General features: G+C 46.3%; 1 protein-coding gene across 2 annotated transcripts in view; it reads left to right on the forward strand.

Annotated features, from left to right (window-relative positions):
• IPO8 (importin 8) overlaps positions 1 to 15732 on the forward strand; it is a 672931-nt gene that overhangs the window by 338949 nt on the left and 318250 nt on the right. For both annotated transcript variants that reach the window (XM_086952791.1, XM_086952792.1), the window contains one exon: positions 3719 to 3879. In XM_086952791.1, the coding sequence (XP_086808917.1) occupies positions 3719 to 3879 (161 nt within the window). The remainder of the gene's footprint in view (positions 1 to 3718; positions 3880 to 15732) is intronic.

Here is a 15732-nt window from a genome sequence, read left to right on the forward strand (position 1 = left end):
AAGTGAAGAGATATGTCATTCACATTCATTCAGGGTGTGTACAGCTGAACTTGACTTTCCCACCCAGCCGACCTCCACCACTTTTCATCCACTGGGAAGAAGAGTTCAGATTTTGCCTCGGATTGGGAGAATATCAATACAGACTTCAGGGTAATCCAGATCGTTCATTACGGCATATGATAGAGTTCATAAAAAAGCTACCCTGTCACCCACTAGCCTGGGAGCATCCTCACCACCTGGATCAGCTGCAACAAGAACTACTTTGCCTCAAAAGTTATCGCAATCAGAGCTTCTACTTCATGTTCTTCCAGGGTTAAGAAAAGGCATTCAGAGACTCATTTTTGGTCTTCAGGAACTGATTATGTTCCTGAGGGCACAGACCTTCGGAACGGTCACATCAAACAGTCACACTGCAAGAGGTTCTCGCCCTAATTCATGAAGAGGAATTCCTACTTCCACATCCTTATTGATTGGAAACTCTTCCCCTGTTAGGTATTTTCCGAGGCTTGGCAGCGCGGCAAGCTTAAAGCCTTCCGGTTCTGGCTCAGGTGAAACCCAGGAGACTCCATGATATTTGAGGCCTCACAGTTTCAGCACATTTGGAAGGAAGGCTGCCCGATGTTTCAGTATTTAGACAACAGTCTAATAAAAGGTTTATCGGCTAAAGACTAATGAATGCCTGCTGGGCACTCTTTGCTTGGGCTCACTGAATGAGGCTAGATCCTGTCTACCACTGACAAAGTTTCTAGCCTATCCTGGTACATACCTCAACACTTGTCATGGAAAACTGAATTGTACTTTATTTTGAGAGTTTTATAAAGCACGGACATGGCCCATGGTATCAATCGCTGTGCAGACAAAAGCCATAACCTGTTTCATAAATACACATTATCAAGAAACAGCAAAAGCAAAGTGTCTGTTCAGAGAAAGCCCTAACATATTCCCTGACCTATATTATAGCATGGCTTGGGAGCGAACTTCACTCCTAAAAAGTAGGTTGTCCATGATTGCACTTCTAGGGTGCAACAAGCCTATAGTAGCAATGGTAATCGTAGCTCATAGAGAGTGTGTCAAGGGATTCTGGCATGTCCCCCGACCATTGTTATGCAAGGAATCTATTTCGTAAAATGCTTTTCACCTCTCTGGTTTAAGGTTTTGTTCGAATTTCTGATGGGAGAGAGTCCAGATTCTTACGGCAGACCCGGAGAAGGTTTGAGTTTAGGTCATCTTTTGTGTTACGCTTAGGGGTTCCTGCAAGAGGATGTCGGCACTCTGTAGGGAGTGGCTGTCTTCGGAGGTATTGAGTTTTTTTTACTAAGATCTGTTGGTTGGTCATAGTGTATCCCTTTGTGTGTCAGGCACCCTGTCTTCGTGTGCATCTGGCTTCAAATGGTAGCCAGTGGAGAGACTTGAGCGAAGGTGTGATATGGCCAAAACGTCTTCTTCCTGTAATCAGTCTTTCAGCGGCATTTAGTAGTGCTTGATATAAAATAAAAAAATAAAAACGAGAGCTGGTGCAGTGGGTAAAGCACACCGCCTCTGAGACCTTAGGGTGCCGAGATAAACAGGCCGTGAGGCAGAGCAATGTCATTGGACCACGGGATATCTTGGCTAGCAAAAAGATATAGGTTAGAAAGGGGTCATGTTGTAGTTGTGAAAATAACATTGAAGTGCCAAATCGAATACAGTAGAGCTGGTGCTGAGCAGAGGGCGAAGTCCTGAGATAATGTGATAACAGTTGCTAGCTGCCCGTGCTAAACATTGGGGTGAAACATAAGTAACCACGTAGACGTTATTGAGGCCAAATGATAGTCCTAGATCTGATCATCTAAACAAACCGGAAGTTGGAAGCACCCAAACATTCTCAAGAAAGGTGAGGAGCCCCATGTAGCTGTACACTCACTGAGAAGAAAAGTTCAACAATTCTTGTCTACACATAACAATTACAAGTGCCCAAATAGTACTGCTTCCCCACTAAACAAGAGAAGGGGCTTTACTGAATCTGGGGACATGCGCAAGATTTCACATCCAAGCAAACGAGTATGGTTGGGAGTGACGCAGCTCCCAGCGGCTATAGCCAGAATATGCAGCGTGGTGATGTTCCAGTCAGAGACGCCTGCAGATGGAGGCGAAAACCTGCTGTAGGCAAAAGAATAATTCCCTATGAGTTTACAGGTATCTGCTCCTCTCACGGCGTTCAGGCACAGGGCAGTGGCCTCGCTATGATGAAGAAATGAAGAAATGTGGAGGCAGCTCCTGAGCACTGCGTGTGCCCAGAACATGAGTTAGGGCGTCATGAGGGTTCTTTCGAAAGCAGCACTGCCTCTCCTCCGGCATAGTGTGTATGCTCCAACCTGAAATGTTGCAGCAGTTCGCTTGAGATTGCCTCTGGGATTGAAATACTGCTGCGGGCTCCGAAGGGCTTAAATAGAAGCAGTCATCACACCCGGGCTCCACGCCATGCTCCCTCTACAATATGCATTAATAAGCATGCCGTGCTCCACGCCAATCCACATAACCCCATTACCAAGAGACAGACCACTAGTTTCATGAGTGCTTGTGTGTGCCCTCTAGCGGGCGGTGTACCACACCACAAGGCATCACAGCCCCCTCGAAGACAATTGGACTGCACAGGGATCTCACTGGCGAATCGTGCAGTCCCCTAAGGAAAAGCTAGTTAGTGTGCCAATATTAGAGCAATAACTGTATCTCACTGAAAACGCCTATATTCAGAAGAAAACAACATTTTAAAAGGCTCCACAGTGTACGTATCTGCTGCTGAAGCAACAAAGAAAGAAGAGGATCAGGAAGGGAAGAGCATTTTCAGTGGAGAACTGTACTATGATTGGCTATAGAGTGTAGTTTTCTTCTTTCCCTGGTGTTCATGGGAAATGTCGTTAAATGTGTAGAAAGAAAAGCGTGGTGCTGTCTTAGAATTCTCACACCCTCCTGTAAACTGATTTAGTTTAGTTCCATAATGTGTTAACCAATGTTACTGGTCTAACACATCTGTAAACAATGTTTTGTAATGCAATATGCATAAAAAATCAAGTGATAGGTTGCACAGAACACTGAACCATGTCTTCAGATGTTTTGGGTTACACTCATGCTTTGACATGGTTTCCTCAGGAATTCAAAAAGACACATACGTAGCTGTTCTTATTAACTCATTCTTCCAGAATTGATACTGCGACAATCACATGCACTTGTTCCTTGGAGAGAGCAATTATCAAGCCAAAGCTTGCTAAGTGAGATTCAACATTATCTATATTTGGTTTTACATTTTGAACTTGAGGCATCTGTGAGATGAACTTCCCTATCTGGAAACTTACTTTGCAGTTCTCAAGACACCAGCCCACTGAGGAACCCTGATAACTTCACTCTGTCACAGGTTGAGCTAGATGGCATGAGTACATTTGTTAATGTAACATGAGATGACATTGTATGAGTTACTTGTCTGTCATCCATGTAAAACCAAATCAAATAGATCTGGTTTGTATTTGCATTTTCATTGCCTGTGTATGTAGGCCTTGCGTATTCACTTTTGTTTTCATATTACAATGATGCAGTATTAGGCCTGTGAAACTATCAGCAAATACTCGTCTGAACACACATTTGATTCAGTATGTGTGTCTAAGCTGCTATGCTGCATAGTGCTATTGCATATTTCGCAAGAAAGTTTGCTGTTCCTTATGGCTTTTATCATCTTATTAATTAGCCAAAGAGTATGTGAAGCCCTATGTCAGACCAGTGATGCAGGAGCTGTTGCACATTGTCAGAGAGACCGAGAATGATGACCTGACGAATGTAATTCAGAAGATGATCTGCGAGTACAGTCAGGAAGTGGCTTCTATTGCAGTAGACATGACACAGCATTTGGTAAGTGACATCTAAAATGGCTAAAGCATCGTTATGAAACACACACATATATATATATTTTTTTCCCGCTCAACTTCTGAATAATCATTTGGCCTAAAACAGTGTTACTCTAAACTGTGGGTTGCTTTTGTTATTTTGTGTTTCTTTTCTTTCTCTGTGTGCATATCTACCTTTCTTTTTTTAATAGCAATTCTTTGTTAAATTTGTTATGATCTGTACAAAGAAGTAGTCCAGAATACCGCCCAGGGTCACAGTGAAAAACAAAATAATCAACCAGAACATCGTACCGTCTATAATAGAGTCAACACACCAGACCCCTCGGAAGGGACTAACCAGAGCAACCAACAGCGAAGGGAAAACAGTTAAGAATAAAGGTAGACAATGGAGGAGAAAACTTCAAACGGGTAGGGATGGGGGAACTCTGGGGAGGGCCATAATGGGTGGGTGGAAGCAATCACTCCTCAACAGGAAGCGAGGGTTACATCGCTTGTGAGCCTGAGTGGGTCCATGGTAGATTAAAACGTGAACAAGCGTGTCGGCCAGTCCCAGCCCACCGCGGGCCACCTACGAGCTCAATCCCCACCGTGGGGTGCGGAATGAGAGGTCCTAGTCCTGCAAGATTGGATAGAAGAACAGATCAGTGGCTAGAGGTTTACGAGGGGGATGGTAGATGCATGCATGGTGATGCGCGGGGAGACTGGAATAAATCAGTGGGTGCAGAGGATCCCTCAAACTGGCCAGTCGCATGGGCAGGATAACCTCTTGAGGAACATACTCCAGACTTACTCAAACATTTGTAATATATCGCTCAGTGCACAGATGATACTCTAAAACCACACCATGTCATACATACTGTCAAGCCAGGACTGGAGGTAGGGGACTTGTGCCTTTATCCAGTAGTGTAATATACCAGTTTAGTCACAACTAGAGCTGTGGAAATCTATCTCATGCCATGCTGTGTCAAGTGGTGGACGTCAGCATTGTTGTGTCGGAAGACTAAGTAGGTGGTGAGCGATCTAGTCATTTGGAAGTCCTTCTTCAGTAGGTCCTAGAGCTGAGTTCAAAAAGCACTAGGGCAACTTTTTTTCCAGGTGTGGATATATTTAGCAATGGGAGAACTGGGCAGATCAATGTGCGTTTTTGCCAGGACGCATAACAGTGCATGACAGTTGACTGTACCTCCACATTTGGGAATGGGGATGTCAAACTCCTGCTGCATTTCCTGACATATCTTGATAGAGAAATAGAGATCAAACTGTCAATGTGTCAAATGCAGTGTATGACCCACAACGACCAGTGAATTGTCTCCCCTCCCACTGTGATGGCTGCATTGCGCCATTTTGACCCTTTCGAATGAATACGGCTTGAGACTTGCATAATTCTGTGGGCTCTTTCTTTGCATATTGTAAGGCTTGGATAACAGGGTTGGTAGTGGGGTTAACGAGGGGCAGTATTAGGATATCTTTCATAGATTCACATGCCTGAATCATTCCCCGTCGTCGGGATGGGAGTCCCCGGTACATAAATAAATTAATGTTCCATTAGACATATAGAGTAATAGGCCAAAGGCCCCACATTAGTAACATATCCATGTCCTTTTGTAAAAAGGACCAAACTCTAGAGAAGAGCCAATCAGCTATCACCTCCCTCTAGAACCCTCCTAGAAGGAGCACCAGTCCTTCAGATTTTCTACCGCATGTTGTGCTAAGGGAGACACCTCTGAGCTCTGCTCAGTTTACTTCTCTTCTGGATTTCCAGTGTTTTCTTGTTTCATGTTTACATCTTCTGGCTGAAGTTCTTTGGTTCTTCGTGGCTGAGGCACCGAAGAAAGGCCTTTTTAGGCCCTGTGGTTCCTGTGGTAAAAAGAGACTTCATGTGGATGATCAGCATAAAGATTGTCTCTACTGCCTTTACCCGGACCACTCTTCTAAGGACTGCAAGGTATGCCGTACCTTTTCAAATAAGACCCTGAAAGATCGGGAGGGAAACCTCTTAATTTGGCTGCAGAGGCTTAAAGATAAAGACCAACTGACTTCCACTGAGGAGAGTGAGGGTTCTTCCATATCGTCCAAATTCTCTCAGAAAAGACCAAGGGTAGCTTCTCCAGGCCCGTTGTTGCAGCCTCCTCAGAAGAAGACACATAAAAAGTCTTCAGAGGTACATTCTAAGGCTCTACCATCGAAGGTGTCCTCTCAGGAAGTTGTTCACACCTTTAAGAAGCCTTCTTCCACTCCGTCGATGACGACATAGTCGACGGTGACTTCAGCGACGAGGAGATCTGTGTCTACGGCCTTATGTGTGACTTCGTCGACGACGTCTGTCTCCACGTCTGTTGCGGCTTCTTCATTATCCACATCAAAAAACACTACTCCATCGTCGACGGCCGTTAGGTCTGTGTTGTCGACAATAAAGATAAAGAAGACATCGTCGACGTCGAAGCAACCGTCGACGCTACAATCACCGACGATTGGTTCGTCGACGGGCTTGACGATGAAGACTGTTTCTACTCCAGCGTCGACGAAGGCTCCGTCAACGACGAAAACACCGTCAACGAAATCTCCATCGTCGACGACAGCGGTGTCGACGACGGCTCTGGCGACGACAACCTCATCGGCAATGAAACCTGTTGACGTCTCACAGTCGACGAACACCGTCGTCGACGACGGATTCCAACTTAAAAAGAACATACGTACATCTAAAAATCACGAAGCGTACATTGACGCCGGCCCTGACTTCTCCAAGTAGGTTCCAAAAACTGCCTCCAGCATGCCTTCTGGAAGAGGAGGATTCTGACGAGGGCAGTATGTTTCAAACCGCGACAAGCCCCTCTGAACTTAATGTAAAGTACCAAGATAGTTCAGATGAGGAGGATCAAGATCAGGGGGATCAGACAGCTTATCGGGAAGAATACCAGCCGCCTCCTCCTCCTATAGTTTGCCTACCAGCATCCTCGGTTTCAGACCTACAGTTCCTCATTACACACTATAAACAGAGGTTTCCTACATCTCCTAAGTCTCAACCCCCAATGGTGTCTCCACCACCAAGACCTCCACCATTGAATCTACAGACAGAGCCTGTTGTTTCACTGCCTCCTCCCTCTACTGATGATGAGGAGGAAGATCCGCATGTAGAGGGGTAAACTTCATGATTCCCAGTCTACCCATGATGAATGGGACGACACTGTCCTTGTCCTGCTTCTCCAGTGCTTGCGCAGGCTGACTCGCCACCTGAGGACAATGGGGGATTTCAGAACATAGTTGAGAGAGAGGCGCAACGTTTTCAAATACCCATGACTTCACACCAACAAGATTGCTTCTTATATGATTTTAAGGAGCCTTTCAAGAAATCGGTCAGATCTATACCCATGATAGAATACATATGGGATCAGGGTGTGAAGATTATGCATAACCCTTCCTCTGTGCCACCAGTATTGCCTCGTCAGGATAACAAAATACAGAGCGCCAGATACTGCTCCAGCTTGCTTGATAGGACATCCCAAAGCAGAATCTGTCATAACGCATGCCGCTCAAAGAAAATCAAAAAATCCGTCTGCTCCGCTAACCGCTCCTCAGAATAAGGAAGGCCGAAAGCTTGATAACATCGGAAAGCATTTTTCTTCGGTGTCCGTGTTGACAGTACGGGCGTCCAATGCCTTGGCACTTTTAGGACGTTATGGGCAGACATAGCTCTGTATCTGGGGGCCTTACCAGAGGAATCAAAAGAAGAAGCAAAAAAGAGCTTGCTTGAAGGTGAAAGCTCGGCATCGGAAATAATAGATTGTGCTTTGGATATCGCATCTACGGGGTTTCGCCAACTGGCTGGCTCAGCAGTGTTACTACGCCAGGGGTGGTTGAAAGCAACTTCATTTCGACCTGAAATACAAACAAAAATTTGGGATATGCCCTATGATGGCCAGCTATGATGGCCAGCTTATTTTTGGGCTTCATTTTGATGAAGCTCTCCAAGGTATAAAAAAGGATACCAACACAGCCAGGGCTTTGGGTACCTTACAATTCAAAAATCCATCCTTTCGTGGCTCAAGGGGAAGAAGGCAGCTCTCTTCTAGAGGTGATTACCAGAATCGGTCGTCCTACTCTTCTGGTCAACAAGATCGGCCACAGTACCAACCGCGTCAGCAGCAGCAATCGTCCTATACTAAATCCTCTGTGGCAAGGGTCAACAGAAAGGCGCTGCTCGGCGACAATGACCCTTCACTTCAGCCAGTCTCCATTCATCTCCGCCCTCAGAAGTTGGAGGAAGAATTTCCCATTTCCTGAAAAATTAGAAACAAATTACAACGGACCGTTGGGTTGTGCAATTGGTTCAATTCGGTCATTCACTGGAGTTAACTCAAATTCCTCCCCGAATACCTCCCCGACCTATGCTTCACAAAAATCTACGTATTCTACTCCAGGAGATTTCACTTATGCTCCAGAAGGTAGCTATAGAAAAAGTTCCTCTTTCTCAACGGGGTAAAGGATTTTACTCCTGTTTTTTCCTGATACAGAAAAGGAGAAAAAATGGACACCAATTTTAGACCTAAGATCCCTCAACAAATTCTTGAAAAAGCAGTTGTTTCGTATGGTGACAATTCAGGAAGTTCTACAACTTCTCAATGCAGAGGATTACATGGTGTCTCTGGATCTTCAGGATACTTATTTTCACATCCCTATTCACCGGAAAAACAAGAAGTTCCTGAGGTTTGCAGTAGCGCGCAGACACTTCCAGTTCCGTGTCCTACCGTTCGAGCTCCCAGTTCCGCGTCCTACCGTTCGAGCTCAAATCTGCACCACACATTTTTACAAAATGCTTATCTCCAGTGGCTGCATATCTCAGGCAACAACACCATGAAGCTTTTCCATATCTGGACAACTGGCTAATCAAGGCACTATCGCTAGAAGGCGCGCCCAGGTCTTCCAACGCTTGTCTATAGCTATTCGATCGCTTGGGACTCGCACTCAATCGGGACAAGTCGGTCCTCCTGCCTTCCCAGCGTATAAATTTCCTAGGCGCTAGCCTCGACACGACCCAGAGGAAGGCATTTCCATCACAATAAAGAAAGGACAGACTTCTTTCATTGGCTATTCTCATAAGTTCCAAGAGGTCTTTAACAGTTCGCCTTTTCAAGTCCCTGCTCGGGATGATGTCATCATGCATTCTTCTGTTTCCACACTGTCGTCTCCGAATGCGCCCTCTTCAAGAGGCGCTCTCAGCTCAATGGGTCCAATGCACAGGTTCATTCGACGATGTTATACGAATGACCCCATAAATGGTCAAGGCTCTGAGGTGGTAGATTTGCCCTCAGAACCTTTCTCAAGGCTTGCCTTTCTTTCTTCCCGCTTCGCCGCATATCATCACAACAGATGCGTCACTGGAAGGTTGGGGAGCTTTCCTCCAAGAACTGCAGATAAGCGGAAGTGGTCCCCCTTCGATAAAAAATTTCATATAAATCTCCTTGAACTGCAAGCGGTCTTCCTTGCCCTTTAAGCTTTCCTACCAAGAATCAGGAATTCTCTAGTGCTTGTCCGTACGGACAATACCACGACGATGCACTAAAGAAGCAGGGAGTGACTCGCTCTCTAACACTCTCTCTCACGAGTTGCAAAAAATCTGGAACTGGTTGATCCTTCACAATATTTCTCTTCGAGCAGAGTACGTCCCAGGAACGGGCAACGTTCTGGCGGATTCTCTGAGCAGGCAAAGGGAAATGTGTCACGAGTAGGAATTGGATCAGTGGACTCTCAACCAAATATTCTCACAAGGGGGCACTCCTCTCATAGATCTATTTGCTACAAGGCAGAAAGCCAAATGCCAACACTTCGCAAGCTGGCATCCCCAGAAGGGATCTCTAGGGAATGAATTTTCGATCGCATGGTGCAATGTCTTTGCATACGCTTTTCCACCGTTTCCAATGAATCTCCAGAGTTCTCAGGAAATTGAAAGCGGAGCCTTGCACACTCATTCTGATAGCTCCAGCTTGGCCACAACAGCATTGGTTCACAGAGCTTCACCTTCTCTCCCTGGAACCACCAATCCGTTTCCTTCTCTCCGCAAAATGAACCACCAACAAGTCCAGCATCCGGATCCAGCATCTCTTAGGTTATCCGCCTTGCTCCTGAGATCAAGGAATTTCAGAATCTAGACATTCCGCCGGATTGTAGAGCTGTTCTGGCTCGGGCTCGACCGGACAGTACTAACAAGCCCCATACTCTTTAAAGTGGAAAAGGTTCTGCATTTGGTGCAAGTCACAGAAAATACACAGAAAATACACCCTTTTTCTTCTTCTCCAGTACAAATATTGCCTTACCTTCTCCATTTGGCGAACGCTTCCATCAGGGTTCACTTAGCGGCAATATCCCATTACAGAAGATCTACTGCTGGCCCTTCTCTCTGGTCTAACAGGTTGATCAAGCAGTTTCTTAAAGACCTGTTCAGGACTTTTCCCCCTTTGAAGACTTTACCTTCCGCTTGACAACTCAACACAGTTATTGCTCAGCTCATGAAACATCCCTTTGAGCCGATACACAGAGCTGATCTTAAGTATCTCTCTTGGAAATCGGCACTCCTCCTTGCCCTTACCTCAATGAGGCATGTAAGGAGCTCCAGGCTTTCTCAATTCAAGACCCTTTCCTTCAATTCAAGACAGAGTGATATTACGAACAAATCCAAAGTTTGTGCCGAAGGTCCCGTCAGACTTCCATCTCAACAAGCCTGTAGTCTTACGTTCTTTCTTTCCAAATCCTCCCACTATGGCAGAGAGAACTCTGCATTCTCTGGATCTTAAACGCTGCTTAAAGTTTTATATTGAGAAGACAAAGACCTTCCGCAAATCAAACCAACTCTTTGTGACCTTCCGCAAATCAAACCAACTCTTTGTGGCTTACAGTCGACCTAGAAAAGGTCTTCAACTCACTAAACAAAGTGTCTCTTGCTGGATCTCTGCAGCTATTACATTCTGTCACCAGCAAGCGGGGCAACCCCTTCATTCTAAAGTCCGGGCCCATTCCACTAGAGCTATGTCTACATCCATGGCGCTCTTCGCAGGTGTGCCTATCATTGCCATTTTCAGAGCGGCAACTTGGAAGACGCCGCATACATTCACCAAGCATTACTGTATGGATACAGAACTCATGAAGGATGCTGCAGTGGGGCAAGCAGTACTTCGTCCTCTATTTTGATAGAGGTGAGCCTTCTTTTCATCCCACCATCCTTTCTTGTATACGCACATTTCTCTATTGTATTTCTTGATGGTATCTTTGATTACTTTCTATGTGTCACTTTGATATGTTATCTGTTGAATTTGTATATGCTGTACCATCCGAAATGTGCTTATCATTGCTTACTACTCTGATTCAGGCATGTGAATCTATGAAAGATACCCTAATACTGGATAATAAATGCGTTACTTACCTGTAACTGCAGTTATCCAGTATTGGTATCTTTCATAGATTTACATGCAACCCTCCCACCTCCCCTGGAAGGGCTCATCTAATTCTCTCAGTATACGCCTACTTAGCGCGGTGCTTACGAAAATCTGAGTTATTGGATCTCCTTCCAGGAGGGTTCTAGAGGAAGGAAGATAGCTGATTGGCTCTTCTCTAGAGTGTGGTCCTTTTTACAAAAGGACATAGACATGTTACTAATGTGGGGCCTTTGGCCTATTACTCTGTATGTCTAATGGGACAGTACTTTATTTATGTACCGGGGACTCCCATCCTGACGACGGGGAATAATTTAGGCATGTGAATCTATGAAAGATACCAATACAGGATAACTGCAGTTACAGGTAAGTAACGCATTTCATACTGCGAGATTGCCCATTGTCTGTAATATATGCTGTTGCAATAACACCCAAGTGGGTGTAGCCCAGGCTGTAGGCAACAGGTAAACCGATGGGGCCAGTTGTTGTGCCAACCAGTATCCTTCCAGATGACGGAGACAAAGGTCACCCTTCTCCACAGATGAGTGGAGCTTAGCTCCTCTCAGCTCTTGTTTTGCCAGAACCCCAGAAGAATTTTGAAACAGATCGTTTAATGCACCGCAGGTGAGCTAGTGGAATGAAGAGAGGCAAAATGCCAAACACATAGTTAAACTTGGGGATCACGTGCATTAAGAGAGAGGTTCAGAGCAGACCATTTACGGAAGTCATGCTCCATAAGATCTACGATCGGTTGAAGATTGATTATCCGATCCATATCTCATAGACCTCTGTTGATATACACCTGAAATATTTCAGCTTTTTCTGCAACCCCTTAAATGTCAGGACGTCCAGACAGGCTCTCGTGATGGCAGTTGTCGGGGGCAGGGCATTGCATTAGGACTACTTTATTTTATATGCTGAGAAGTGAGAAAATGAGTCCCGAGGGGTTTGACCGTGTCAAGAGACTTTCATCTGCATAATCAAAGACTTTAAACTCCCACTGCTGACGTATTTATACCCTTAATGCCATATTTGGAGGAAACGGCCAATGAAAGAGGCTCCAGCGCCGGTGGGAACAGTGACATGGAAAGAGGGCATCCCTGCTGGGTGCTGTAATGTACAGGAGGGAAACCCTCCACAAGCGACCATTGTTGAGGGACTGTGGCACATCAGGGTGATAAAGTTATGACCTTTACACATCCACTCCATGGTCCGGAATAGATAACCCCAATCAGTGAGGTCAAAAGCATTTTCGGTGTTCAGGGAGAGGAGGACTTTTTGTATGGATCGTCTCTTACTCTCCAGAGTATATGGTTTGCGGAGGAGCGGCCAGGAACAAAACCCACCTTAGAAAAGTGCACCAGGACCGTGATGATTTTGTTTAATCTCATCTCTAACACTTTGGCCGGTATCTTAACGTCTGCGTTGATCAGGGATATCAGCTTCTCACTGGGGCATTCCAAAGGGTCTTTCCCAGGATTCAGGATCACTGAATTTCTGGTTATAATGGTATCAGGAGATAGGTGTTCATTATCCAAGGCTTTCCTATAGACCAGTACGAGGATAGGAATGACCTGAGGTTTCTTGGCTTCATAAAATTCTACCAGAAAGCCGTCCTCTCTGGGGTGGGGGGGGGCTTCCCAGTGGGCATAGCATCAATCGCGGGGCAAACTCATCATCTTTAATTGCTTCCTCCAATTCTGCTGATTGGGTCGGTGTCAGTTTTGGCAATTTGAGGTGCTGGAGGAAGGAATTTGCTGCAATTGAGGTTGGACGTGTATCTGTGGTGTAGCATCTCATAATATTTTTGAAATTCCGCCACTTTGGCTGTTGAGTGTGTCAGGAGGCTACCGTCCGGTGCAAGGATGAAAGGAATTGCTCTAGAAAAGTTGGTAGGCTAGTAGCCTGGCCGCCTTTCCTCGTTCAATATGCCTCTGTTGTAGGCGGAATAGGCATTTCTCCGCCTCCGACGGTCAAAGGGTATTCCGTTGGTATTCGCTGTTAGGAGCTCCCCAAGGAGTGTCGGGTTTGGAGAGGAGGAGTAGGCGGAAGTCAGCGACCTAATTTTTAAATCCAGTTAATGTTTGGGTTCAGTGAGCTGCTGTTAAGACCATGCTGAGTTCCTCAGCAACAGGCTGCATGTGACTGCTTTACAGACCGCTGAAGCTTCTGAATCATTATTGTCCTCCAAATACCTCTCCTCATAGGAGTGACATGGCGTTTCACCTCTGGGTCCTTGTAGTGAGAAGTATTTAGGTGTTAGGGGCCTCTTGGGGCTGTTGCAACCCCAAATCTAAGCTTAAGTCAATGGGATTGTAATCTGAGATCTCGCAGGGGCTAATGATTGCGTCCTGCAGGTGCTGAGACTCGGGGGAGGTACCGAGGAAGTAGTCATTGTGAGCCCAGATATTGTGGGGGCACCAGGTAAGTGTAATCCCTGTCTCATGGGTGCAATAGTTTACAGAGGTCAGATAGGGCATGGTCTTGCATCCGATCACGCAGGACATGTCTGTCGCCGTGTTGGTGGGCATCCAGCCAGTCCGATTAGTCCAGTATGGAGTCTATCGTTGCATTCCAATCCCCACCGACAATGACCCTGGAGGTGCCAAAAGATATAAACAGCCTTCTGAGCCTGGAAAAGAAACCGGTCTTAGCCGTTAGGGTGGAATACGCAGATTTACATCAGCATTTGTCCCCTATATCAAGAGTTTTGTGAACACAAACCGGGCCCGTCGTGTTTGGCGTAACCGTGAATAAGAATGGCGACCTCGAGCTTCCTGCGCTCATTATCCATTCTTAGCCGGTCCCCTGGTATAAGAGGAATGCTAGCTTGTGTGACTCGCCCAGCCAATCCCTCCTTAGCTTGTCACTTTCTACCGGTTAAAGATGGATTTTCTGGAGTAGGGTGATGTCTGGTCTGTTGCGGCCCAGGATGGGGAGTATTTTCTTTCATTTGATGAAGTGTCAGGCCATGAGCGTTGAGGGATAGGGCCTTCAGGGATGTGTGTGACGGAGGTTGTGTCATCATACGGGGTCAACACCACAGTGCTGGATAGCAAATCTTTGGGAGGAACCCTAGGATCCCGGGATGCCAGGAACAGGCTGGCCGAAAGTGGTCAGATGAGTGAGGGAGGGCTGGGAAGAGATGTCGTGAGAGAGGGGATGGGCAAGTACTGGAGGAGGGGCAGGACAGATAGGCAAGTGCCAGAACCACCCAATAGATGCAGGGTAATGCACTATGGTGAAGGCAATGGGTTTCGGAACCGTGAACGAGGTCCTGATAGTCCCTGGGTCTCAGCCTGTGCTGTGGGATTGGAGGGGCACTGAAGCCTTGGGGAGCAGAGCTACCCACATATACAGCACAAATGTGGTTCTCTGGATAGTAGGTTGAGTAGCATGTCCAGGAGGGGTGGAAGCAGCAAGAACTGTAGAGCGGACTTGCTCAGGGTAGTATCCACTGGAGGTCACCCCTGTTGATGGGTCACGAGATGGTGGGGTCTGTGGAACCAGAGGTAAGTGTGCAAGAGCAGATGGACCTCCCGCCCCATACTCCCCCAGGTCCCCAACATTAAAGGGAAGGACATAGTACACTATAGCATACAACCACAGAATTATACGCTACTGAGCAGATATATCTGTTCAGTCATGAGCATAAGCTGTCTTCAGTATTTGAGGGGTAATCTTGATTTGTCTTTAGTGTGGAGAGTCTTTCCAGACCGCTGTCTAGACATTTGAGACCATTTCTGTGTGACTGAGTCACAGCGATTCAGTTCCTCCTGTGTAGATATGTCAACCTGGGCCACTTCTCAGTGGCTTGTGGAAAGAGTAGCGAGCGTGTGCTTGGCCTGGGCAGTGTCCATGTCAGCATTGTCGTGAATATCTAAGATTCATCCAATTCTCCTGGGTCGTGCTATTTGGATGTTCTGCCTTGGAAAGTGATGATCATAGTAGCTTGTTCTAATAGGCCGGATTTAATGTCTTTCTTCTTGAGTTGAGGTCGAAGGGTTAGAATTTACATCCTCTTGGCATTTGTAGGCCCTGAAAGGTCTGCAACAAACCGGAGTTGAGTGTTCTTGTAGCGATCAGGGCTGTGTCGTTTAGCTTCTTGAAGGATTTGTCTGGCATGTGGGTGCCTCACACAGCACACCAATGCATGCTGAGGGCAGTGATCCTTGGGCAGTCTGCTCGAGAGAGCTCTGTGGATCCTATGAAATACAAGTGAGAGGGAAAACGTTAGATTCAGAAGAGTGAGGATCATCACACTCAGAAATTGAAGCATGTCATCTTGCTTGAGTTGTTCCGGAAGACGTTGGATCCATAGATTGTCCCGGCGACTTTGGTCTTCGAGGTCAATGACATTTTGCTGGAGATATCTCATATCCGATCCCCAGTCTGGGGTATCATCCAGCCAGGATTCCTCCTCTGCCAGCTGT

Source organism: Lissotriton vulgaris, chromosome 1_2 (assembly GCF_964263255.1).
Source record: "Lissotriton vulgaris chromosome 1_2, aLisVul1.2, whole genome shotgun sequence".
Taxonomy (NCBI): domain Eukaryota; kingdom Metazoa; phylum Chordata; class Amphibia; order Caudata; family Salamandridae; genus Lissotriton; species Lissotriton vulgaris.